We start from the raw sequence: 24,708 nt of genomic DNA on the forward strand, positions 1-24,708 counted from the left end.
GAAGTTCGAAGCTAATAATGCAGGGTCTATACGGTGCCGCGACGGCGACGGCGACGGCGACGGCGTCTTCGTCATCATGTTTGGTGAAATTAAGAGTGAGGGCTTCATGGGACACACAACAGAGACTAACATACAACCCCAACGCGCCTCGCAAGCTCACCAAGCAGCTTCAAACTCGGACTCTCACACAAATCCAGTCGCCTCCGACGACCACTGCAACCACGCGTAAAGATGAATTCATCAATGATCTTCTCAAACGCGCCACTCCTCCCTCCGCGACTGGTATTTAACTAGTTACCTAATTGACTAATTCCGTTACTATAAGCTTCAAAAATGTTTATATTTTCGTAGTCTTAGCTGAATGAAATGAAGTGAATGTATAATTGTAGATAGAGAGAAAGAAAAAGAAGAAGATGATGAAACATACTTAGGATATGAGAAGTGGTTACCGACTCCACCTAAAGTGGTGAAGCCTCGATCTGTATTCAATGCTGCAACGTTAGCTTATATCGGTGATTGCATATATGAGGTCTCTTACTTTCTCATTGCTTATTTATTTATGAATATAAATTATTTTTTATTTATTAGGTTTTTCTTTTTTTTTTTTTTCTTTTTTAAATGAAATTTGCAGCTCTATGCCCGTAGGCACTTTTTATTCCCTCCCCTCAGTATTGAAGAATACAATGATCGTGTCATGGCAGTGGTGCGATGTGAAGCTCAGGTATGACATTTAAAAATAAATAAATAAATGAAATTTAATCAGTGGTTCTTTAACTCAATGTTTTGCTGTTTATGCAATGAAGGTAGATGATTGAGATGCTGCTTCTTGAATAGTGTTGTGAACTTCTATTTTTTGTAATGGGCATATTTCATTGTGGAAAATGTCATTGAGTTGTGATAATAAGATGGTCATTATGATTATTATTATTATTATTAGTAGTAGTAGACTAGTAGTGGTGGTTTTCATTCCTTGTAAGTATGAACTCTTGTTCGCAAACTTAAGAAGGCTTTTTTCCCTCAAAGGCTGTGTTTTTTAAAGAGTTTCTTCATTTTCCTGTAATAATCATTGTTGTGTCTTTTTGGTGCTCCTAAAGTGAATAAGTATGTGAGATATATGGCTTCTGTCGGCCACTGATATAATTTTTGTGTTGATTTCATATTCCAGGATGCATTGCTTCAGAGGCTTCTTAACAGTAACTTTTTATCAGATCAAGAGAGGTACTGATACACTAATCTCTGCAACCATTTGTTTTTAACTATTTATAGATTTATGTTATTTCAATATTTTTCTGATACAAGATACTGCTACGCTAATCTCATAGTGGTTCAATACAGGCTTAGATACACTTACCATGGTAAGGTTGGCAGATCATAAAAGATCTGTTAAAATTTCTTTTATCAGCTTATGGCTTTAAATTTTTTTTTTTTTTTTTTCAGGGATGTTCTTCGATGGGGAAAGAATATTATTTCAAGCAAAACCAAGACAAAAAGGCGTGCTGGTGCAGCTGTATACAACAGAGCATCTTCACTAGAAACATTGGTCAGTACTTTCGGATGTAACTCTTGCATAAAATAGTTCTCTTTTTTCTTGGGAGTTTTCTGTGAATATTTGTCTTGAGTTTAAATTGGGGATTACAAATGTAACACACTATTATATGAAACTAATTTGATTATTTAAAGACTAGTGAAATCATGTATGGCAATTTAAGCTTGGTTTTTTGTTGCAACTTACAAGATTAATGGATGAATCCATTAGTATTGTTCATTAGTAGTTGAGGATCAAAGAATTTGAGAAGTATGAAACAGAGTTGCTATTTACGCCTCTTCCCTAACGAGGAGATCTATTGGAATAGGTTGGCTATCTTTATTTGACAAATGTGAATCGCTTGGAAAAGCTAATGTCGGAGTTGGGATTCTCAGTTGATTCAGCAATGCCATTGAATTTGGAAGAAGCAATAGTAAGTCTTCATAGTTCATACTATCTAGTCTCACTTGGACTGTTTGCTTTCTGCATAGACATCTATGATATAGCCGAATAGATGAAAATTACCATCTTTATGCTTGAAGGCAGCTGAGTTGAACAATGGATAGATGTGATCTTCAGCCGACCCTACATTGGAGCAGGCAAAACAACTTGTTGAATATCAGGTTCAATTCATTGTGTTCTTCTGCAAAACTTTAGTGACTTGACTCCCTCTTTTTACTTGTTCACTGGAGATGCTGTACCAGTACCACACATCAACCACACATATTCTGCCATGCACCAGAAGCCTTTTTGTAGGTCTTTTATAAGATAAAAATTCTGTTATACAAAGGCTGTAATCACATAAATTACATCTTTTCTTCAGAGGGATACAACCTGAAGATCTCTGGTTGTATGTGGTAGAGTACTGCAATGGTTTAAGAGATTTTGGTTGAGTTTGGTATAGCTAATTTGTTTATTTGGGATAATATTTGAATGTTATGCAGAGAAGATAGGGACCAAATATCTATTTTGTAGTATTATTTAGAAATTCCAATCCCATAATTTGTAATTATGCATGTTCGAAAGGTTTTTCCTTATGCACTGTTTTTCTGTATCATAAATTAAGATTTATATTGGAATTTTGGCAGTTAAGATAGCAAGCTTAACAAAGTGAAACCCTCTCAACTAGTCAACTATATTCATCCCAAACAACTTGTGAAAATAAAAAAGGACTAAGCAGCATGCTGGGGGATAAGTGATAATAATACTATCTTGTCTGTATAGGTAAGTGCAACTTGATTCCATAAACTTTAGTTTGTGGTATTGGTTGTGAATGTTGCATTACGGAAAAGTCAGCCAGATAAGGTCTCAACAGAATGTTATCACAAGTTCATGGCCCTGAATGTATGATATTTTATGCTTCAAGAATAAAGTTGACTATATGTGTCTGAAATTGTAAATACATTACATGAATGCTCATTTAATTGGAGGAGGAAGAGAAGAACATGAGGGCCTACCATCCCTAAGTTTTCTGGATATGCTTCCAGTAAATAGGGTCATGCTTAATACATGTCATTCCCATCACATAGGCAGATAACCTGTCTCATCCCATTTAAAGCGTTTTGCCTCAATATTCCACAGATTATATGATGTGAGCAGAAATATATTCAAAACCTTCAACTTGACTGCCATAAAATTGCATGTTGATGTTCCTCTTTTTTTTTTTTTTTGGGTCATACAACACACACACACACACACAAACCTAACAACTACACTAGGATTCTAACTTGGTGTGGCTTCATTTGTGGCAAACATCTTTGCCACTACATCACATGTCTCAGCCACACTGATGTTCCTCACTTGAGTCATTTCTCTTTTCACAATAATTGAAATGTAGGAATAGCTGATAGATGGTCATGGTGGTCCAAGACCATGAGAAAGAGATAGTAGCATATGGTTGGAGCCTCTTTCTAAAGAAAGCATAAAAAGTGTTAAACACAACAGGTCACAGCCCACCCTACTAGTCTAATCGGATGTAGTATTATCCCTATTATCCACTTGTGTGGTTAATTGAACATGTCCCGTGAGTATGATGGCCCCATCTCAAGAACAATTCATTCATTAATTCGGCCTAATAAGGTCTCCAAAATTTTGAAGGCTAATGGTAGTTGAACAAAAACAAAAATGTACTTTGTCAACTGGGTCTATAGCTAGTAGCCACATTCACATTCACATTCACATTCAGGAGCTGTTTGGTCCCAGACAGGATTAACCGAAAGAGGGCATCAAGATTTTAACAAGTACATGATATTCTCATCACTTATCAGGCTGCAGATAAAGAGTATAGAGTACACATATTCTTAAAATGTAAATAAACTTGGGTTAATTTAGTAGTCACTTGTTCGCTTAAATAAATGCCGAGAGTTTGAATTCCGTCTTGGATATATAGTAATTCATTGTCTAGTGGCAGATGATAAAATGGAATTTAAATCTGCGATATATATTAAGTATGATTTGTTTTGAGGTACTGGGACAGAGATTGGAAGACTGAGACTCAGTATCATGTTTGTTGGCTTAGAGACTGGTACTAAAATTTCTGTCTTTGTCTCCAAAATTTCAAAATTTCAGTACCTCCAAAAAGTAGGGACACAGAGGACTGAAATTTTTAGAGATAGAGACTGAAATTTTAATAACATCTTATACCTAAAATATTCTCATTTCAATTAATTAATTTCAATTTTACCCTTTGTGCAAATTAAATTAGAGCTTTATTCTTGTTTCAATTTCTGCCTTTCATTTTACATCAAACAAAATACTGAGATTTATTTCAATCTCTGACTTTCAGTCTCTGTCTCTCAGTCTCAGTCTTTCAGTTTCTGTCTCTCCATCAAACACTATCTAATATTGACTTATCTTCTCATATATGTGAGCATAGAGTAACATCGTGTGCATGATTACTTGCAGTAGAATAATGGTTTGATTTTGATCAAATTACTATATATCATCACGAGTATATGGGTGGAAGATTATTGTTAAATAACGTATAAGTATCAGATAATATATGTTGATGCTGATGTGTATCGGTCTGAAAGGGAACAAAGAAAACGAGTTGGTGATTGGTGTGGCATCACATAATAATGATGCATGATTATGAATTTCTGATAGTAACATTTCATGTCTTTTGAAACCAACCAACTATCAATAATAATAATAATTAAAAAACACATTAAAACTATTCATGGTCACTACAAGCTTTCGAGTAACTTCATCAACTTAATTATATTATTGTTTCGGCATCAAGGAAACTTAGCACAACTCCTCATAGCACTTCAAAAGCAAACAAAAAGAGGAAAAGAAATAAAGTGATAAAGTGATCATTGCTTTTAGTTTGAATATTATTCAATCGAATGATGATCATTTCAAAACTAGCTAGCACAATCTTGTCACTAACAAAGCGTTTGCATGCACGTATTTTATAGAAAACTTAGAGTTTAAGTCTTTAAGACTTATTAGGAGTTGACTACTCTACCCTCTGTTGATGAACAATCTTGCCGTTTTAATTACTTAATGTGAGTACCCATCAATGATACCATAGTCTTTATAATTTGATGCTTCTATATTCTATAAAATAACGTGGCAAACACCATCATGTTTATGGTTTATGACCATATAATTTGCCGCGTTGAACTCGATCCCTTAGATTTTTAAAATAATAAGTTAGATCTTTTAATGGTTCATTAATATAACTTAAGCAGTATTTAATAATGAGCCATTAAATCTCAATGATTAACGGATACATTAGTGGAGATTGTTAGTTAAATACCATACTACTAATAATAATAACAATAAGACACATTTGTATATAATAGCTTGAAACTTCAACAAGTTCAGAAGAATTAATGAATTATTATTGAATAATACAAGTAAATGTTTAATTATATATTTTGCATCCGGCTCTAGAAAAAGTCAATAATAGAGGGAAGATATGGATTAGAATTGTTATTGATCTATCATCTTTGATGAACATATATGTCCATATGCATATGCACTTTTTACAGCCCCACAACATTTTAGTGACCATAGTTGTTACTTGTATTGGATTTAATTAACATTAGACCCTACCATATAATATATATCCAATAACAAATGATGTTGATGACTGAGAGTGTTGCAATCAAATGGGTAACGCCAACACAAAATGTATGTGGCAATCTCATCCCTTTAAGTTTGAGATAACTACTTGATGGATGTGCATGGCTTCACTACCTCTCTCGCCCTAACTATTTGGCTTTTTCATATATACTTTGAGAAATGGTATTTGCAGGAACAGACGATGACAGATGATGACAGATGACAGATGACATTCTTAGCTACAAGTTTACAAATGGTATTTAGAAAGGACTGGTGCCTCCTAGAGTTGAGTTTTTTATTTGATTTGTGCTAGTAGGTCGAGTTAATACAAAGGAGCGGTTGAGTCGGTTCGGCATCATAACCCAGAATGATACAGCTTGTGTGATGTGTAATAAAGAAGTTGAATCTGTGCAGCAATTGTTTGTTACGTGTGAGTTTGCGTGGCAAGTCTGGTGTGCGTGGTTCGCTCGTGGGCCGGACATGGTGCATCCCGGGGTCCATAAAAGAACTCTTTGAGAGCTGGAAGACGATTCTTATGAGAAAAGACGAGCGCAAAATATGGTTAGTTGATTTCTTCTCAGTTATATGGAACATCTGGCTGTGTAGGAATGAACGTATTTTGTTAGAATAAGACAACGGCCGTGGTGGATTGCATTGCTAGATCACTCTGTAGTTTGAGGGATTGGTGTAAAACTAACTCGTGTTGTTGATGGCTATGCTGAAGATGACATAAGAGTTGCTTTATCTCTTTATTTTCTTATTATTGTATGCTCCAACGAGTGTGTTGAGCTTGTTTGTCTTTCAAAAAAATGTTACTCTTCTGGACAAAAATGGCATGACGAGACTATGAATAAATGAAAAAACTACGTTATTAGTTAACAATTAAGTTATTAAGATTAATAAAGTCATTAATTCACAAAATTGTCAAATTATAACATTAAACGTGTATATTAAAAGTCTAATAACAGTTACATCGAAGAGATATAATAAAAAAAAAGAAAAATTTAATAAAAAAGACACTGTTCATTCTATGACCTAAAATACTACTGATTTGAGTATTGGAGTGTTTTGCATGTTGTCTTCTCGACTTAATTCTAACATTGTCAAATTAATTTCTGAATTTTTCTAGCTCGTAACCTCACCAAAAATACGAACAATTACAATGGATGTTGATGCCTAGCTATGTCATGCAAAAGTGTCATTCTCATCTTGGTGTGGCCCTGTTCTTCTTTTATTCTTGCTTGTATTTTTTGTGTGCTCTCTTTTATTCATTTCTAATTCCCATATTAGTAAAGTCATGTACTATTCATTCTTTGTCTCTGCACCTAAATTCCTAGCTATAATAATTCAAAATAAATAAACAAATAAAATTAGGAGAATATCATTATTTCTAACTATAAAAATTAAGTACTTACAACAATTCTGATCATAAAAAGTATAAACAAGGAAAAAAAAAGTAAACAGAAAAGCATGGTTCCCTCTCAAGTATTTGAATTTCAAAATATTACAATTGGATCAAACTCTTTTAACATAAAAAGTTAATTAAAAAAAGTCTAATCAATTTTAAACTAAAATAATAAAATTCACACATAATAAAAATTATAAATTCAATGGCCTTTGGATTTTCGAACATGACGAAGGAAACGTGAGTAATGCACTAAATGAGAAATGCAAAATTCCAACTACAATGAAAAATGGGCTATGGGGCTTAAGGGCCCATTTTGGGACCATGTGCCTAATATATATATATTATGCTTTTGAGCTAAAACTGTAATTTTCGTTTGAGTGCTTGAATGGAGCTGAAAAGAAACTATGAAAGTGTATTTAATTATTGGAAAAGTATAGGTACTAACATATTATCTGCCAACTTCTGTCAACTCTTATTTATAATTGTGTTTCATGGAAGTGTGTTCGTGGATGTGTCTAATAATTAATATATTTTAAATACATATATAAAGAGACACATCCAGAAAATATATTTATAAAGACACTTCTATTAAACACAACTATAAAAAAAACATTTTTATTAGACACATCTATAAACACACTTCCATGAAACACAATTATAAATAAGAGTTGATAAAAGTTGGCAGATATGCTGTTGATAAGGTAGCGGAAACGTTAATTATTTATGTAAAGACTCATTACTAGAGACCAGAGAAGAAAGAAATGGACACTATTAAAAGAAGAGCGGCGTCTGCTTTTTCTCATTAAAAACTATAACATGTAGAAAATAATACCGCTCGTGCACTTTGAAACATAATTATTGCTCTTTAATTTTTATTTACTTTTTAGCCTATTCAAATTCGATAAAAATTCACTTGCAATTATTTTTGTATGAAATTGATAATTAATGATTAGATAATTTAATATATTTAATTAAATTATCATCTAATAATTTTTAATTATTAATTTTATACGTGAGTTTTTACTTTCGAATTCAATTAAATCCCACTTAGATGACTTTTGGTCGTATTTAGTTATTTACTATTTAGATGGATTTTTATGAATATATGTAATTTTTTTTTTCAGAAATAGGTCATATTCTAAATGTGAGAATTTTATTAGTAAATCCGTTATCATCCCTTTGCTTTACAATTAAATTAAATCTTAATATTTTATAGGAACATGTACAGACACAGACATAAGGGAGAGGGGAGGCTTCGTTTTCCCAACTTTTCTTTAAAAAAAATTAATAATAATAAATTATTAAATATAGTTTAATTTTTTAAAAAAATTATTTAATATTTAGTTTAACATAAATAAAAGTCCAGTCTAATCTAAATATTAATAATTTTTTATATCTAAAAAATAAGTAACAATATTAAAAAAATTTGAAAAAGATATTATTACTATTATTTTTTAATTAAATAATTTTTTTTAAATCTCATAAAGTAAATTTTTTTTTGTGACCGTTTTTCTTAATTCATTTGATATTAGTTCTCTCTATTTTAATTGCTACAACTGAAATATCTTTTTCAGCTATAAATATTGTAAAAAATGACTCATAAACAAAATGAAAGATGAATTTCTCGCTAATTGTCTTTTAATTATATTGAAAAAAAATTGTTAAAAAATTTGACATATATTCTATTATCGATGAAATTTATGATACGAAGAATCGAACATTTTATTAGTAAAAAGTATACACATATTTTTTACACTTCAAAATATATTCTCTATCGATATATTTTTTTAATATATCTTATATTATATAATTTTTTAATATTATATATATTACTAACTTTCCATAATAATATTTTTGGATTCCTCCCTACACATGTAGAGCATTGCCAATGTGTTTTATTTATATATTTTAATTTTTATTCGTTGATTTATAAAAAAGCAATAAATAAAATATAAACTAAATTCCAAACATGCTAATATACATTGCATTTCACCAGGACGGCGCTAGATTAACCTTGAGAGAAGGGTAAAAAAAATTTACAGTGAACAAAGAATAAAATAAAAATTTTAAAGAGGGTTAAGCTAAAATTTATGTATGATTTGTAAAAAAAATTTAATGATTGAAGAAGGTCATTGTCCCTCTTGTGATATATGAAGCTCCGCCTCTACGTTACACATTGTTTTGTGGTTGTTTTATTTGAATTTTTTTTTATCGATCTTAATAGGAAGTGTCGACTAAACTTGTATCAAGATTTTAATTTGGAGAGATTCTTTCAATAAAAAGTAGATTTAATCTAAAAATTATTTAACATTAGTATTGAATCGACTTATGTCAAAATATTTGTGATAAATTGCAACACAAAAAAATAAATAAAGCTAAAAAAAATATACAATTAACAAAGTAAAGAGCTTGAAAATAAAATAATCAAAGAAAAGAAATAAGGTTATGTAAAAACAAAAATAATAAGAAGGAAAATAAATAAACTAAACAAAAAACATAAATGAAATAACAAGTGGGTTGAAGTTTAAAATAACATAGAAGGAAATTAAAGTAATAAAAATAAATTGAAACTTAAAAGAAAAAACAAAGGAAACAAATCAAATAATAAAAGAAGATTGACTTCAAACATTCACATGCATTTGTACTCTATTATCTTCTATCGAGTCAATTTTAAGTTTTATGCGGCGATAATGTAGTGTTCAAATTGAAATCTCTATTACTTTTACATTTCTCTTATTCATAAACCACAAGAATAAACTTATAGATTGTTTTTTCTCTTTCCATTCTTTCTATTCTTCAGGCCATGACAACTCTATCTTGACTCTTGACCATTAGAAATCCTGACTCCTAAATTTGCGTCCCACATTTTATCTTATCTTAATTTTCATGTCTCATATTTTATATAGTATTTTTGGATAAAACCACGTGTAATTGTTATATATTTCGACCTCAGAAGTTACTAACTCGATTTTCTATTTTACTTTTCACGTTCTATGATAAGTCGAACTCAGTGCTAATACTCTATGAAATAACTTATGTTATGACATTTCGACTTGGATTCTTATGGAGCAACTCGTGTTACGATCCTCTGATCTATACATTGATTCGTTTATTATGTGGGTCAAAACGACTATAGTCGAATTGTTTGTGATGTCGAATTTTGTACTAACAGTGATAATCTCTATAAAAATATAAAATTATAGATAATGTAATACATATATACTATAGAATAAACATCTCTTACAATAATTCTTTGAATTATAGAAGCATCCCATGTAATAGGTCCTCATCTGTGAGCATTGTTGCACACAAAATTATGATGTCATGAATTTTGTGGACCACGTGCACGTCACATGCTATCAAATAATTAGGGCACCGGCAATATTGGGCATGGTACTAATTCGTTTATTTAATTAGTTGTACTATTAGTAATTAAGCTTACAAATGGAGTTTTATGTGATGAAACCAATATGCTGGTAATGCAAAAAAATGAGCTGGCTATGCATTTATAGTCAACAAAATGGTACTGAAGGCAATGAAAATGTTGGTGCAAATGGCCAAGCTAGGGTCCACTTTTTTTTATTTATTTCTTTATTATTATTATTATTAGGTTTAATTACTTTTTTTTTTTTTTTGAAAAAATATAAGTAACCAACAATATTTTTGAACAATGTGTAAACAATGTGAATTAATAGGGTTAAAAGAGTAAATGTAATTAGTAGCATTAAATTAGGGTATAGTGTATTTTCATTTGATTGGTGGTTGTTCATGTTGTTCAAAATTTTCATTGTACCCCTAGCACTCCCCTTTTTTTTTTTACCAAATACTCGAACTCGCGACCTCTTAATTGAGTATGGGAAGACTATACCATTTGAGCTATAACTCATTGGCGGTTTAATTACTCTGTTAGTCCCTATAGTTTTGCGAAATTTTTAATTAGGTCCCTATACTTTTTTTCTTTTTAATTGAGTCATTGCACCAAAATATTTTTTTAATTGGATTCTTACACCTTTTTTTTTCTTTTATTTAGGTCCCTGCACTATTTTTTTTAGTTGGGTCCCTATAAAATTAAGCCAATTATTACTAAGAGGGACCTAATTGAAAAAAAATTAGTGCAAAAACCCAATTTTAAAAAAAAATATAAAGACCTAATTAAAAATTTCGAAAAACTATAGGACCAGTAATTAAACCTTATTATTATTATTATTATTATTTTGTTGAGTTAGAACTTAGAAGTTAGATTGGATCACAGCTAATCACCAACTATGTACTAAACTGTTCACAATATACACTAAAGGGAGTAAAGTACCTCTCCAACTTGAGATTACATAACCACCACATTAATGAAAGGTGAAATCAAGTGGGGAAAATGAAAAGGAAAGTGTATCTCTCAAGTTCTTGTTTGGCCTATATCATTGACGAGAATTCTAAAAGACTACATCATATATATGTATTTAAAAAAAACAATATTAATCTCATAAAATATAAAAATAAAAGCATGGATATAATAAGATATTAATGATTTAACAGGTATTATCGTGTTTATCTTATTAATATTTTATCATTTTTAAAGTTTAATTATTGTGTATTAATAATTTGTGACTATCTTAAGTACCTTGAGCTATATAAAAAAGATTTTGATGCAAGTTATTAAAAAAAAGTTGTCTACAAAATTTGACCAGTGACTACGAAACTATTTTTGTGGCTTTGTATGACACACGACATTGATTCTTTGGTTTCTCACCCTACAAGCAAGCAACCAAACCATCCCTCCAACTTTGTACTACAATGCTATGCATTAAATTTTACAACAAAAATAATGTTTCTAGCTTTAAATATATATAAAAATTAAAAACTTTTGCAAATGTTTAAAAATACTCATTAACAAAATTCTTGAACAATAAATGAAATCATAAAAAATTATTATCTGTTACTTCAGTAATCCCTTGTTCAATTTATATAGAAAATTGCCTTCAATTTTAATTAATAATTTAATATTTATAAATAACTAATCAATAACACATATAATATAATGCATCACATCTATTCATTTTATATAGCTAGTCATTTTAATTTAAACTAAACCATCATATTTATGCATTTTTTTTTTGATAGAAATCACAAGCCTTTTAATCCAAAGTTCAACCTTTTCTTTTTTAGTAAATTACCATTTCTTCTCACAAAAGTTGAAAACGTTGATATATCTACCCATAGAAAAAAGAAATTATCATTTGTACCCATGAAATATGAATTTCGCATAACAAAATTATTCAAACACTAAAAAATTACCTAAAATCCCTAAATTACACTTATCTTCACCATCACACCACCTCCTTCACCCAATCACCTTTCTAACCCTAACCCTCTTCACCCAGCCACCACTCCTCTTTCTCTTTCTAATCTCAAATGGTAATTTTGTTATGCGAAATCCATATTTCATGAGTACAAATGATAATTTAAGGATTTTAGGTAATTTTTTAGTGTTTGGATAATTTTGTTATGCGAAATCCATATTTCATGAGTACAAATGATAATTTCCTTTTTCTATAGGTAGATATGTCAGCGTTTTTAACTTTCGTAGGTAGAAATGGTAGTTTACTTTTTTCTTTTAAAAATTCTAATAAATCTGAATACATGAATTAATGTGGTTGGGAAAGTTAGGTTGCTGCCTGCAGGTTGTTGAAAAAGCATGGAAAATAAGAGGTTGGGTACTTGCAATTGCAATGGAAACCAATTCAAGTTAAGTTGCTGATTTAGAGTTGATTTAATTAATTTATTTGCTTTGGTTGTGGGATTTGGAAGTTGTAACGGAAATGTAATCAGATGATGCTTATACTTCACATCATATCATAAATAAAAAGCACTACTTCTGTTATATATCGGTTCTTTAACTTCCCTTTCTCCTCCCACAAGTAACCATTGATTCCCTTAATTTAGCTTCATATATGCTCACTAATTTACCATAATAATGCACCATTTTTATACTCGTTTAACTTGAAAGATTCATTGGGTTAACACTAAAAGGTCAGATAAAATTAGACTCACAACAATCCATTTGGATTTATTGGAGTGATTAACTTATTCATATATTTAAATAATTTTTAAATGTTTAAATTTTAATTTGTATATATAATAATTTTATTGATTAAGAATAAATGTTTAAATAAAACTCAAATCTGTTATAAATTATTTGTTAATAAAAATATAAGCAGATACGGATAATTCGATTAAACCATTTAAATTCGATTCGACTCGATTATTATGAAATACTACTTAACGAATAATTGAATCTAATTAGGTAAAATTCAATCATAACCAACCTTAATTAATCTGAATATCAAGCTAAAAGATGTAAAACTCGACCCGATTGAATAATCTAATAACCCAACATATTATATTAGAAAATATATATATAACTTTTACTAACTGAATCCTAATTTCACTCGTGCCAAACCATAAAAAAAATAATTGTAATGTATACTTCATCAAATTTTTTTAAAAAATTTCTTAAAGGCATATAAAAAAAATTTTCATATTTTTTCTAATTTCATATTTAACATCTGATTATCCGGATTAAACCGTACCGACCCAACCCAAATTTAAACAATTAAGACAATTTCATAAAAATAAAAATTCAATTAAGTTAATTTTATATAAAATTGATAACTAAAAATTGTTAAATAATTTAATAAATTTAACTAAATTATTATCTAAAAATTTTTAATTATCAACTTTACATAAAATGAACTACACGTGAATTTCTACCACAATCCGAATTGAATTGGTTCTTGTATGAACAGGAAGGGATGAAGCGCGTGGATGAGGAACATAGGGGCGGTGAAAAAGGAACCGACCACATCGGGATTGGGTGGAGAATCTTTCTTTCTTCCTGTCCTCCAAAACTCGTTTTCGGGCAAACTTCCTCACCCAAACACGCCTTTAACTTTCAAAAAACATGTTAGAGCCCATTTAATGATTTAAATATCTTCGAAAATGGCAATTCATTGCCTTCGAGGATCAACCTATGTTTTATGTTCCCCGTCAACCCAGATTCTTATAAATTATTTAATCTACATTTTATAAATTTATACAATTTAGCTAAACAAACTATTTTTTTATTTTGATATTGTATAGCAAGTGTGTGAAACACATACATATTGGACAATATGTCTTTGCAAATGATACTTTTAGAATAAAAAATATTTTTTCTATAAAATGTTTAGTTGGGGGGTGTTTACTAAATTTTGTTGCCATAAAATAAATAATATATTATATTATATATAAACAATTATTTAAAAATAATAGTTATTTTATATTAAATTAGGTGTGAGACTAACTTAAAGTAATAAGTACAAAGTCAATAAAAATAATTGGCCATTTTTTGGATTTCATAAGGAAAACATATTAAACACACAAATCTTGACAAGAGCAACACTAATCTTTAGCTCTTCATAACAAATTTGGAGTTTAAAGTTTGAAGGTTTGAACATGGTGAGCACGGGTATCGGGTATCCGATTATTCGTTCGAATTCGAACCGAATCAATTAAATTAGTTCTAAAATTAATGGGTAATCAGGTCCAATTCGAACCAAATCGATGACTTTTGTTAGTGATTGATTCGGGTATCGATTTTGGGGGTGCGAAACTCGAACCAATCCGTGAACCCGATCATATATTAATTAAATAAAAAAAATAAAAAGATATATATGGCTTTTCCATTAGACAATGATTATTCATTATTAATATCTTTGAATTTTAATGAGTTTAATTTTTAATGTATTTGGTGTTTAACATGTTTGGATTATTTCTATTGATGTTACATGTTTATTGTACTTGTTGAATTTTTAAGATAAAAATTTAGTTTTTTTTATGAATTTCAAAGTCATCGGGTACCCAATTATTCGAACCGAACCAATCCGTTCTTAATCGGTTTAGTTTGGTTCGGGTACATATACAAAAAAATGCAAATCCGAACCAATTATATTTTGATCGGTTCGGTTCTAATTTTACCATAAATCCGAACCAAATCGACCCGTGCTCACCCCTATGTTTGAACCTCTTCAATATAATAACAATAATTAAAAAAAATAAAATCATACAAATACTTTTTCCCCAAACAAAAAAATTACAAATATTTAGTTGGGTCCACCATATATCCAACAGCACCTCCTCACTGTGTTACACTCCTCATTCCCCACTCCATTCACTTCACACTCTCTCTCTTTATATAAGTACATGCAAATAGCATTCATTTTCTTACTAAAATATTGTTCTATGTACTTTTTTTTTTCTGTTAAATTTAATCTAAGCTGCAGGAAAGAGAAAAGGCAATAAAAAATAGAAGGGGGCATGAAAATTGAAAGAAAAACTCAAAAACAGTGTCTTTCTGAAGTTCCCAACTTGTTTCTGGCTACCACTTCAATCATTCATTCACTGCAAATATAAGAAAAAGAAGGATTAAATAATAGAAAGATAGATAGCTCATAGAAGACAAAACACAAAAGTGTGAGAAAGAATCAAAAGCCATTTCCATGTTACTTCCCTTCTTCATTTGCTTAGAATAACACAACCTGCATTTGCTTTTGCTTTTTGACTTTACCAAGCTGAAGGGGGGAAGTGAAGGTCTTGTTCTTCAATGGTGAGCATGAGCTTCAAGCTCATAATGTGGAATGTGCTTCTTCCCTTGCTGCTCCTGGCATCTTCATTCTTTGTTTCTTGTAATGCTTCTGTGTCCTATGACTCAAAGGCTATCACCATTAATGGCCAAAGAAGGATCCTCATTTCTGGATCCATTCATTACCCTAGAAGCACCCCTGAGGTATTATTGCTCTCAGTGTCCTTTCTGGTTTCTGATGTTCTATTATTCTTTTTGCTCAAATGGGTACCTTGAAGTTTCTTCCTTTTTAGTGTTTTGTTTTATGGATTCCTGAGGTTCTGGTCTTTGCTTGTGGCTATTTCAGATGTGGCCAGATCTCATTCAAAAGGCTAAGGAAGGAGGTTTGGATGTGATTCAGACTTATGTTTTCTGGAATGGCCATGAACCTTCACCTGGCAAAGTAATGAAATAATTAGCTTTTGCCTTGTGTGTTTTGCTTTTCACTGAGTGATTAATGGTTAACAAGTTTTTCCCCCTTTGGTAATTGTAGTATTATTTTGAGGGAAACTATGATCTGGTGAAGTTCATAAAGTTGGTGCAGCAAGCAGGCCTTTATGTGCATCTAAGGATTGGTCCTTATGTCTGTGCTGAGTGGAACTTTGGGTAATGAAAGCATTGATTTCCTTTCCTCCTAAGAACATTGGCAAAATTATTCTGCACATGTTAGAACTAGAAATATCTTATAGCAGTTTTACCTGATTGGATTTTAGGGGTTTCCCTGTTTGGCTGAAGTACATTCCAGGTATCAGCTTCAGAACAGACAATGGCCCTTTTAAGGTAAGATAGGAGACATAATTGGAAAATGTCAACCTTTTTCTTCTCCATTGATGTCATGTGAGCATCTTCTAATTAATCTTGACTTTTGCATTGCCATGTTGAAGTTTCAAATGCAAAAGTTTACCACGAAGATTGTCGATATGATGAAGGCAGAAAGATTATATGAAACTCAGGGAGGTCCAATAATTCTATCCCAGGTATGTGCTTCTGCAATCCTCTACTAAGTCCAATCTCTTAATTTACATTATCTTGCAGACATCACTTATTTTTTTACCTTGTTTGTTACTTAGTCCAATCTTGGAGATTTGTATTGAGACTTTACATTTTACACTGGTGTCATTGACTCATTGTGCAGATTGAAAATGAATATGGACCTATGGAGTATGAAATTGGTGCTTCTGGTAAGTCCTACACTAAGTGGGCAGCAGATATGGCTGTAGGACTTGGTACTGGGGTTCCATGGGTCATGTGCAAACAAGATGATGCTCCTGATCCTATGGTAAGTTCAACCTAAACTTTATTTCTCTTTAGCATTCTCACCTAAGTGGGGATACTAAAAAGGGTTATATTTTGAAGCCTCTATTATTGCATTGTTGATGCAATGCTTTATAGGTTTTAGACAGCTTCTAAATTCAATGTGAAAAACTTCTTTTTCAGATTAACACTTGCAATGGTTTCTATTGTGATTACTTCTCTCCAAATAAGGCTTACAAACCAAAGATGTGGACGGAAGCTTGGACTGCATGGTATTGATTCCCTCTTTCCTGTTTATTATGTATTAGTAACATACAGAGGTAATGCCTGGTTTTTCATTTTATGACTCTTTACCTTTATGCTTTTGCAGGTTTACTGAATTTGGAGGTTCGGTTCCTTATCGACCTGCTGAAGATTTAGCATTTGCAGTTGCAAGATTTATACAGAAAGGGGGAGCATTTGTCAATTATTACATGGTAACTTAATTATTTGTTGGTATCAGTTTTTAGGTTCACCTTTTCTAAATACTCATCCTTTCTAACTATTTGTTCATTTCAGTATCACGGGGGAACAAATTTCGGTAGAACTGCTGGTGGTCCATTTATTGCTACAAGCTATGATTATGATGCACCTATTGATGAATATGGTAACACACAGCATTCAAATACTTGACATGAACCATAAATCCTTTGGTTTGTCTCATTATATACATTAGATTCCACAATAAGAAATAACTTGAAATTATTCATGTTTGACATCTATTAGTAGGTCCTTTTCTGGAGTTGCTTCATTCTTTCTCTTGTAGACTCTGTCATACTATATGTGAAGTTAACATGATTGACATAACACACATTTATACATTGGAGTAAATTGGACTATATTTTTCTTCCTATATGCAGGACTTCTCAGGCAGCCGAAGTGGGGTCATCTTAAAGATTTACATAGAGCAATAAAACTCTGTGAACCTGCTTTAGTTTCGGGGGATCCTGCTGTAACAAAGATTGGAAACTATCAAGAGGTATAACTTGATCTAGTAATGTGACAATTATCGATCCTGCGTGAGATGCTCTAATCAAAGTGAATTCCTATCTTTCATGTCCAGGCTCATGTCTTCAAATCAGACTCAGGAGCTTGTGCTGCATTCCTTGCAAACTATGACCCAAAATCTTTTGCAAAAGTGGCATTTGGGAATATGCACTATAACCTGCCTCCTTGGTCTATTAGCATTCTTCCTGACTGCAAGAACACTGTTTATAACACTGCACGGGTGAGCGGATCTTCTTTAGAATTATAATATAATTGAGATTTGATTAAAGAGACATACCAAGTATATATGATTGAGTGAATTAATAGCATGCTTGAAATAAAGAGAAGGATATCCTCTTTCAGCATATTCAAGTATAGATTTCAGTTGAAGTGAAGTTGCAAATATCTGTACAGGTTGGTTCACAGAAGGCACAGATGAAGATGACTCGAATTCCCATTCATGGAGGACTCACTTGGCAATCATTTAATGAAGAACCAGCATCTACTGATGACAGTTCCTTCACCATGACTGGCCTATTGGAACAGTTAAATACAACTAGAGATTTATCTGACTACCTTTGGTACTCCACAGAGTGAGTGACATGCAATTTCTTTCTATCACAATCCTTTGCTAGAAACTTAACAGATCATTCTGGTTTTTCCATATCTTAAATTTGTCTTGCTCCATTTCTTGCTAGTGTTGTGATTGATTCCAATGAAGGATTTTTGTGGAATGGAAAGGATCCTGTTCTTACAGTGTTATCTGCTGGGCATGCCTTGCATGTGTTTGTCAATGGTCAGCTATCAGGTGAGCAGCATATTGCTGGTTTGTGAATTTTCGGTTATACTTAATTCATCATAAAACAAGTTAATGTAATGTATTTGATATTTGACAAATTAGAACATTGAATGGAATTAATATATCAGGGCTTCATCAAGTAATTTATGTGCATAACACTTGGTATGAACAGGAACTGCTTATGGAAGCTTAGAATTCCCCAAACTAACATTTAGCCAGGCTGTGAAGCTCAGAGCTGGTGTTAATAAAATCTCTCTTCTAAGTGTTGCAGTTGGACTACCGGTATGTTCTCCATCACACACTCGCGCGCACACATACACAAACGATATTGTCACATTCACCACCTTCATTTTCCACACTATGCCAATTTTCATAATCATGAAATGTATATATTACATAACTAACTTGTGTCTGTTCCTAACATGCAGAATGTTGGTCCACATTTTGAAACATGGAATGCTGGTGTTCTTGGCCCAATTACATTATACGGTCTCAACGAGGGGAGAAGGGACTTGTCTTGGCAGAAATGGTCTTATAAGGTTCTTTCTAAAACATTCATCATGCCATCTCTTTCTATTGCCTTATTTTGCTTGAGATTCACTTGAATGCTTGTTTTATTTAGATTGGTCTTAAAGGAGAAGCCTTGAGTCTCCATTCTCTCAGTGGAATTTCCTCAGTTGACTGGATTCAAGGGTCTTTAATTTCTCAAAGGCAGCCACTGACTTGGTACAAAGTGAGTATATCACAAAGCTTCTTTAGCCTTCTTTTCAGTTGCACTTGTTGAAAGGCTTATGATAACATCCTACTCTTTTTTTCTTCTTTTCTTTTCTTTTCTTTATTATTGCAGACTACTTTTGATGCTCCGGCTGGAACCGCACCATTTGGTTTAGATATGGGCAGCATGGGCAAAGGTCAAGTGTGGCTAAATGGGCAGAGTCTCGGTCGCTACTGGCCTGCTTATAAAGCATCAGGTACCTGTGATTCTTGTGACTATGCCGGAACTTACAACGAGAATAAATGCAGAAGTAACTGTGGGGAGGCTTCTCAAACATGGTGAGAAATATACATACAGCTTTCTCTGAAGTTGTATCAATGCTGTTGAGAAACTATTCACAAACTGATGGCTGGCTGGTAATTTCAGGTATCATGTTCCTCATTCATGGCTAAAGCCAACTGGAAATTTATTGGTTGTGTTTGAAGAACTGGCTGGAGATCCCAATGGCATCTTTCTGGTTAGGCGCGACATAGATAGTGTGTGTGCTGATATTTATGAGTGGCAGCCAAATCTTAGAAGCTACCAGATGCAAGCTTCTGGCAAAGCTGACAAACCTATTAGGCCTAAAGTGCATTTATCATGTGGCTTTGGACAAAAGATCTCGTCGATCAAATTCGCTAGCTTCGGTACTCCAGAAGGATCTTGTGGAAACTTCCATGAAGGAAGCTGCCATGCTCACAAATCATATGATGCATTTCAAAGGGTATTGCTTCCTTTCTTGCAGAATCTTCAAAAAAGTTCAATTTTTACTTTTACTTGGTTCATAAGTTAACAATGATTTTGTTGTTGCAGAATTGTGTTGGACAGAGCTGGTGCACTGTAACAGTGTCACCCGAAAATTTCGGAGGAGATCCATGTCCAAATGTTATGAAGAAACTCTCAGTGGAGGCTATATGTACCTGATAGTTCCATTATTGTTATGATTATTTTTTCCCCCTCAAATTGAATACAGGTTTATCTGGTGAAGTAAAAGTTCACACTTTGTTAGAGCAGCAGAAGACAAGCATTGATTTTGGCTTCTTCCAAAGGTGAAGTTGAAGAAACCACAACACACCATCTGGTTGAAAGCCTGTAGAGATTGCAGACATGAATGTGGATATGTGTATATACATTGGTGTTCTGCTTTTTAATTGTTATACAGAAAAGGTGAAAAATTAAGAAGATTTGGTAGATGCACACTGAGACATGCTAATTAAGTCCATGTGCAATTGTTTTTTTTTTTTTTCTCTCTTTTAGTGTGGAAGCCTCTTGCTTCCTGTAATATTATTTTCCATTGTAAGCTTCATTCATATATGATATTAGCTTAAAATTCAGTCATATTTCCCACCTCACTCCCCTTTTCTTTTCTTTTTTCAGGGTGTTTTCTTGGTACTATTTTCCATGATTTGTTTCTGCCTTTCTGGCCAATGCTAATGCTTTCAAAAAAAAATATCAGTATTCACTGAAAATTAACTTATTATTAGAGGTTAAAAAATAATATTCTAAATTTTTAAATTTAAATTATTGATCTAAAATATAATAAAAAAAAGATTTATTTAATTAATAAAGAATTTAGCATTCTTTATTTAATATAGAGTGTTTAGAGATAATTTTGTTTTGCATTATTGATTTTTTTTTTTTTTCGGATGGATTGGACGGCTCCAATTTTAGACATTATACAATTTTCGAATTTAGGTGCACTCATTACAAGGTATAAAAAATGACTACTAGACTAAGACTATGTGTGCTCTTTATATGGGTTTAGTTTGAGAATTTAATTTTGATATACTATAAAGTAGTTTTATACGTGCATTCAATTATTTAATTTCTCGTTAGTAAAAATAATTACTTTTTATATTAACTGCATAAATAATCATCTAAAAAACGGATGTGATTATACGATTGTGTAAAACACTTTATTGATTTGTGGGCTATTCAAAACTCAAAACTAATGTGACAGAAGTCAATTAACCAAACCCAAACTCATAGGATGTTCTAGACCAAAAAAAAAAAAAAACTCATAGGATTTGCTTCAAACTAAGTTGGGCCTTATCTTTTGGATCACAAAAAGGGGCATAGGAGAATTTGCTTATGTTGCTTTTCTATTGGGTGATTCTGATTATTTGGTGTCACAACTCATAACTCATGAGCATAACCGACCTGACACGTTTACACACTACAATGCATGATATGATATGATCCATTCCTTCAAAAGGTGGAAAAGATCTTCTTGTCTTTGTTAATGATTGGACAAATGCAAATCATTTTTCACTAACTTGTGGAATTTGTGCCTTAGCAGTCTTTGGATTAAATGCGAAATTATTAATGTAAGAGTATAAAATTATGTTTCCTTAAATATATATTATCCACTCACTAGTAGTCAAGATGCTGTCTCCTTAACTTCATCAATAAATTGCATCTAAATAATCATGTCTTTAAATAAAATTACAAAATCTTGATTGGACCTCTAACTTAAATAGGACTACTACTTCTATCCTCTTATGTATATTTTTTTTATATTTTCTACAAAACAATATTTATTTTCGTTGTGTTAATTCAAAGTTCAAACGTTAGTTTTTTTAAAGAAGAAAATAACCTAATGTCTAATTTTTTTTCCTTCTTTTGGTCACTAACTAAAGTCTGATATGTTGCTTTATACTATAATCAAAGACTTGAGCTGCCTTAAAATAAATCCTCTGAAAACCAAATTATTTATTTAAAATTTTAGATGACGAATTTAGGGTAAGTTACGTAAATAAATTAAATTAGTTTAGAATTTATGTAATTATAATTTTTTGAAATAAGTTATATATTTATTTTTTTAATGTAGTAAATTACGTTAAAATGTGTGCAAAATAGAAACTGCTATAAGATATTATGTTTCTTAAGGAATTACCAAATTAGATCATGTACAAATCTTTATAGAATTCAACTATTAATGTAAAAACTAAAAATACGCTAAATTTTATAGCGGTTTATGCATCGTCCAATTCTTTTAAAAATTGCGATATGCCGTAATAATTCCTGTTTTGCACACATTCCAATGTAATTCACTAAATCCTGTATTGGATTATATGTATATTGTAAATTCTATAACAGTTTACATAAATTAAAAAAAGTGCAAATATATAATCTGTTAAGTTATAATTACATAAATTTTAAACCAATTTAATTTATTTATGTAACTTATCCACGAATTTAAAAGCTAATTTGAGATAGATTTACGTTATTATAAATATATGATGAATTTAAATAATTTTTTTTTATCTTAAACTAGTATAATATTTTTTCTAAACATGAATTTTTCATAGACATATTCACTTAAGAATAAATCCAACTGCATCCTAATTTATAAAGACAACATAATTTTAAGATGTCAATATGTGCCTATATTTTTTTGTGAATAATCTATGATGTACCGACACCGATACGAATACAGGACACGATATGACACTGGATATGTTAATATACGAATTTTAAAATTTTATAAGATACGAGGACACTATACATATAAAATATATAATATTTTTTAGATAAACAGTAACGATATTTTAATATTTTATTGATATTAAAATATAAATTAATTTTTTTAATTATTTTTAATATTTTATTTTAATTATATCAGGTATTTAAAATATTTTTATTTTAATAAATAATAATATATACTATATTTAAATTTATTTTAAAAATATATGTTAAGAATAAGATTGAACACCCTAACACGTGATGATATTTAGGTGTGTCTAAATATGTCAAGAGAATAATTTTTTATTTTTTATTAAGACACAGTTGAACACAACAGACATGTGTGTCGAATGAGTGTCGATAAGTATCGTATCTAAAATATGTCCGATACACAAATACAATAACTCAACAAAGTGTCCGTGCTTCATAGTGAATAACTGATATAACAAACCTTAAAATAAAATATTCACCTATTTAAATAAAATAACTTAGGTAAATTTAGTATCCTTGTTTCTTTTTAAGTGTTTACATTTAGTTCAGTAACACAAAACGAAAATTAGTTAATAAGCATAAACTAAAGGTGCAAAATTAAACATGTAAAAAAATGTGCAAAATTAAGCAGGTAAAACATTTCAAATAATAGAACTACTTAAAAAAGTTTGACCCCATATTATAAGTTACCACTCTATCTTTGGTTAGATCATGAAAAACAGGCTAAGATAACTTTATGTAATAGCATTAAAGCTTGTGGCACACAATAGACAACAAAAGTACCCCATTCCAAAAATCATGAACAGAGTAATGATATCCAAAGAAAAAAAACAATTATGTAATACTTTTTCCTCAAAAAAAAAAAAATCAAGAATCGATATAAACCTAATCAACAATAAAATTTAGATTCTTCCAAAGAACCATCACGCATAAATATGAAAAGAACCATAGTTGACGAGAACTAATCATTGAATTAAACTTACTCATTATTTATGATGCTCCCTAATATGACGTGATAAATACTCTGCTACTCTATCTAGTTGTGTCAATCTAAAGACAGCCTACATTAAAAATCAGAGACCAAAAGGCATCTTATCAAAAGAGTTGACGTTGTGGACCAGAATTAACACTAAGTTTAAAATCAGAAGAAAATAATGAACAATAGAAACATGAAAGAGAAAAATTACTGAATAACAATTATGAAAATACCTTATATATAATATGTTCAAGATAGTGGTTATACTAACATTTACATCACTATTAGGAAATAAATCAAAATTTAACTCCAACACCTCGATGCGTAAAAAAATTCTTTAAACAAATACTAAAATTGAGAAGCAATAAAATTAGGCCATTCCTCAAAGAGATTGGAATTCAAAATCATCAAGTTTGACCTTTTGTCTTTCTATAATCAACTAATGAAATTATTAATATCATATAAAGGGTCAAATGAATTTGGGAAAAAAAATAGAAAAAGCAATAGAAGGGAAGCTAGAAACTTGATAACCTACATGTGCCAAAAATTGGTCAAAAACAGATTCAACATATAATCAATTATTCTGTTGAATTATTTTAAGTTGTATTATATAACATTGCCAAAAGATAACTTGTTATGGTATGTCTTAAATCTTAACCGAAAGTTATTGCTACAACTCCAACCAATAAACAAATTATTTTTCACAACTGTGGTAAGTAGTTTCCATGTCTAGTTAACCACCGGAGAAGACAAAAAAAAGTCGAAGGCTTATATGACTTTGGATAT

General features: G+C 31.0%; 2 protein-coding genes and 1 long non-coding RNA gene across 3 annotated transcripts; all 3 read left to right on the forward strand.

The window, feature by feature from the left end:
- Positions 1 to 17: 17 nt before the first annotated feature.
- LOC112769231 (uncharacterized) lies at positions 18 to 2,562 on the forward strand. Its single transcript, XM_025813687.2, has 7 exons — positions 18 to 282; positions 390 to 529; positions 632 to 721; positions 1,166 to 1,218; positions 1,438 to 1,540; positions 1,854 to 1,958; positions 2,068 to 2,562. Exons 1-7 carry the CDS (start codon positions 18 to 20, stop codon positions 2,089 to 2,091), a joined length of 780 nt encoding a protein of 259 aa, XP_025669472.1. The 3' UTR covers positions 2,092 to 2,562.
- A 1,927-nt stretch (positions 2,563 to 4,489) lies between these two features.
- On the forward strand, positions 4,490 to 6,340 carry LOC140181540 (uncharacterized). The gene is made up of 2 exons (XR_011876284.1): positions 4,490 to 5,034; positions 5,790 to 6,340. It is a non-coding gene; the product is annotated as an uncharacterized lncRNA (long non-coding RNA).
- An 8,759-nt stretch (positions 6,341 to 15,099) lies between these two features.
- LOC112771114 (beta-galactosidase 1) lies at positions 15,100 to 20,828 on the forward strand. Its single transcript, XM_025815744.3, has 19 exons — positions 15,100 to 15,822; positions 15,965 to 16,060; positions 16,151 to 16,263; positions 16,371 to 16,437; positions 16,542 to 16,634; positions 16,793 to 16,936; positions 17,095 to 17,183; positions 17,282 to 17,387; positions 17,470 to 17,557; positions 17,811 to 17,929; positions 18,014 to 18,178; positions 18,352 to 18,530; positions 18,636 to 18,745; positions 18,909 to 19,018; positions 19,165 to 19,275; positions 19,359 to 19,469; positions 19,584 to 19,789; positions 19,878 to 20,214; positions 20,304 to 20,828. Exons 1-19 carry the CDS (start codon positions 15,640 to 15,642, stop codon positions 20,412 to 20,414), a joined length of 2,538 nt encoding a protein of 845 aa, XP_025671529.1. The 5' UTR covers positions 15,100 to 15,639; the 3' UTR covers positions 20,415 to 20,828.
- Positions 20,829 to 24,708: the final 3,880 nt, after the last annotated feature.

The sequence above is a fragment of the Arachis hypogaea genome, chromosome 18 (assembly GCF_003086295.3).
Source record: "Arachis hypogaea cultivar Tifrunner chromosome 18, arahy.Tifrunner.gnm2.J5K5, whole genome shotgun sequence".
In the NCBI taxonomy this organism is placed as follows: Eukaryota; Viridiplantae; Streptophyta; class Magnoliopsida; order Fabales; family Fabaceae; genus Arachis; species Arachis hypogaea.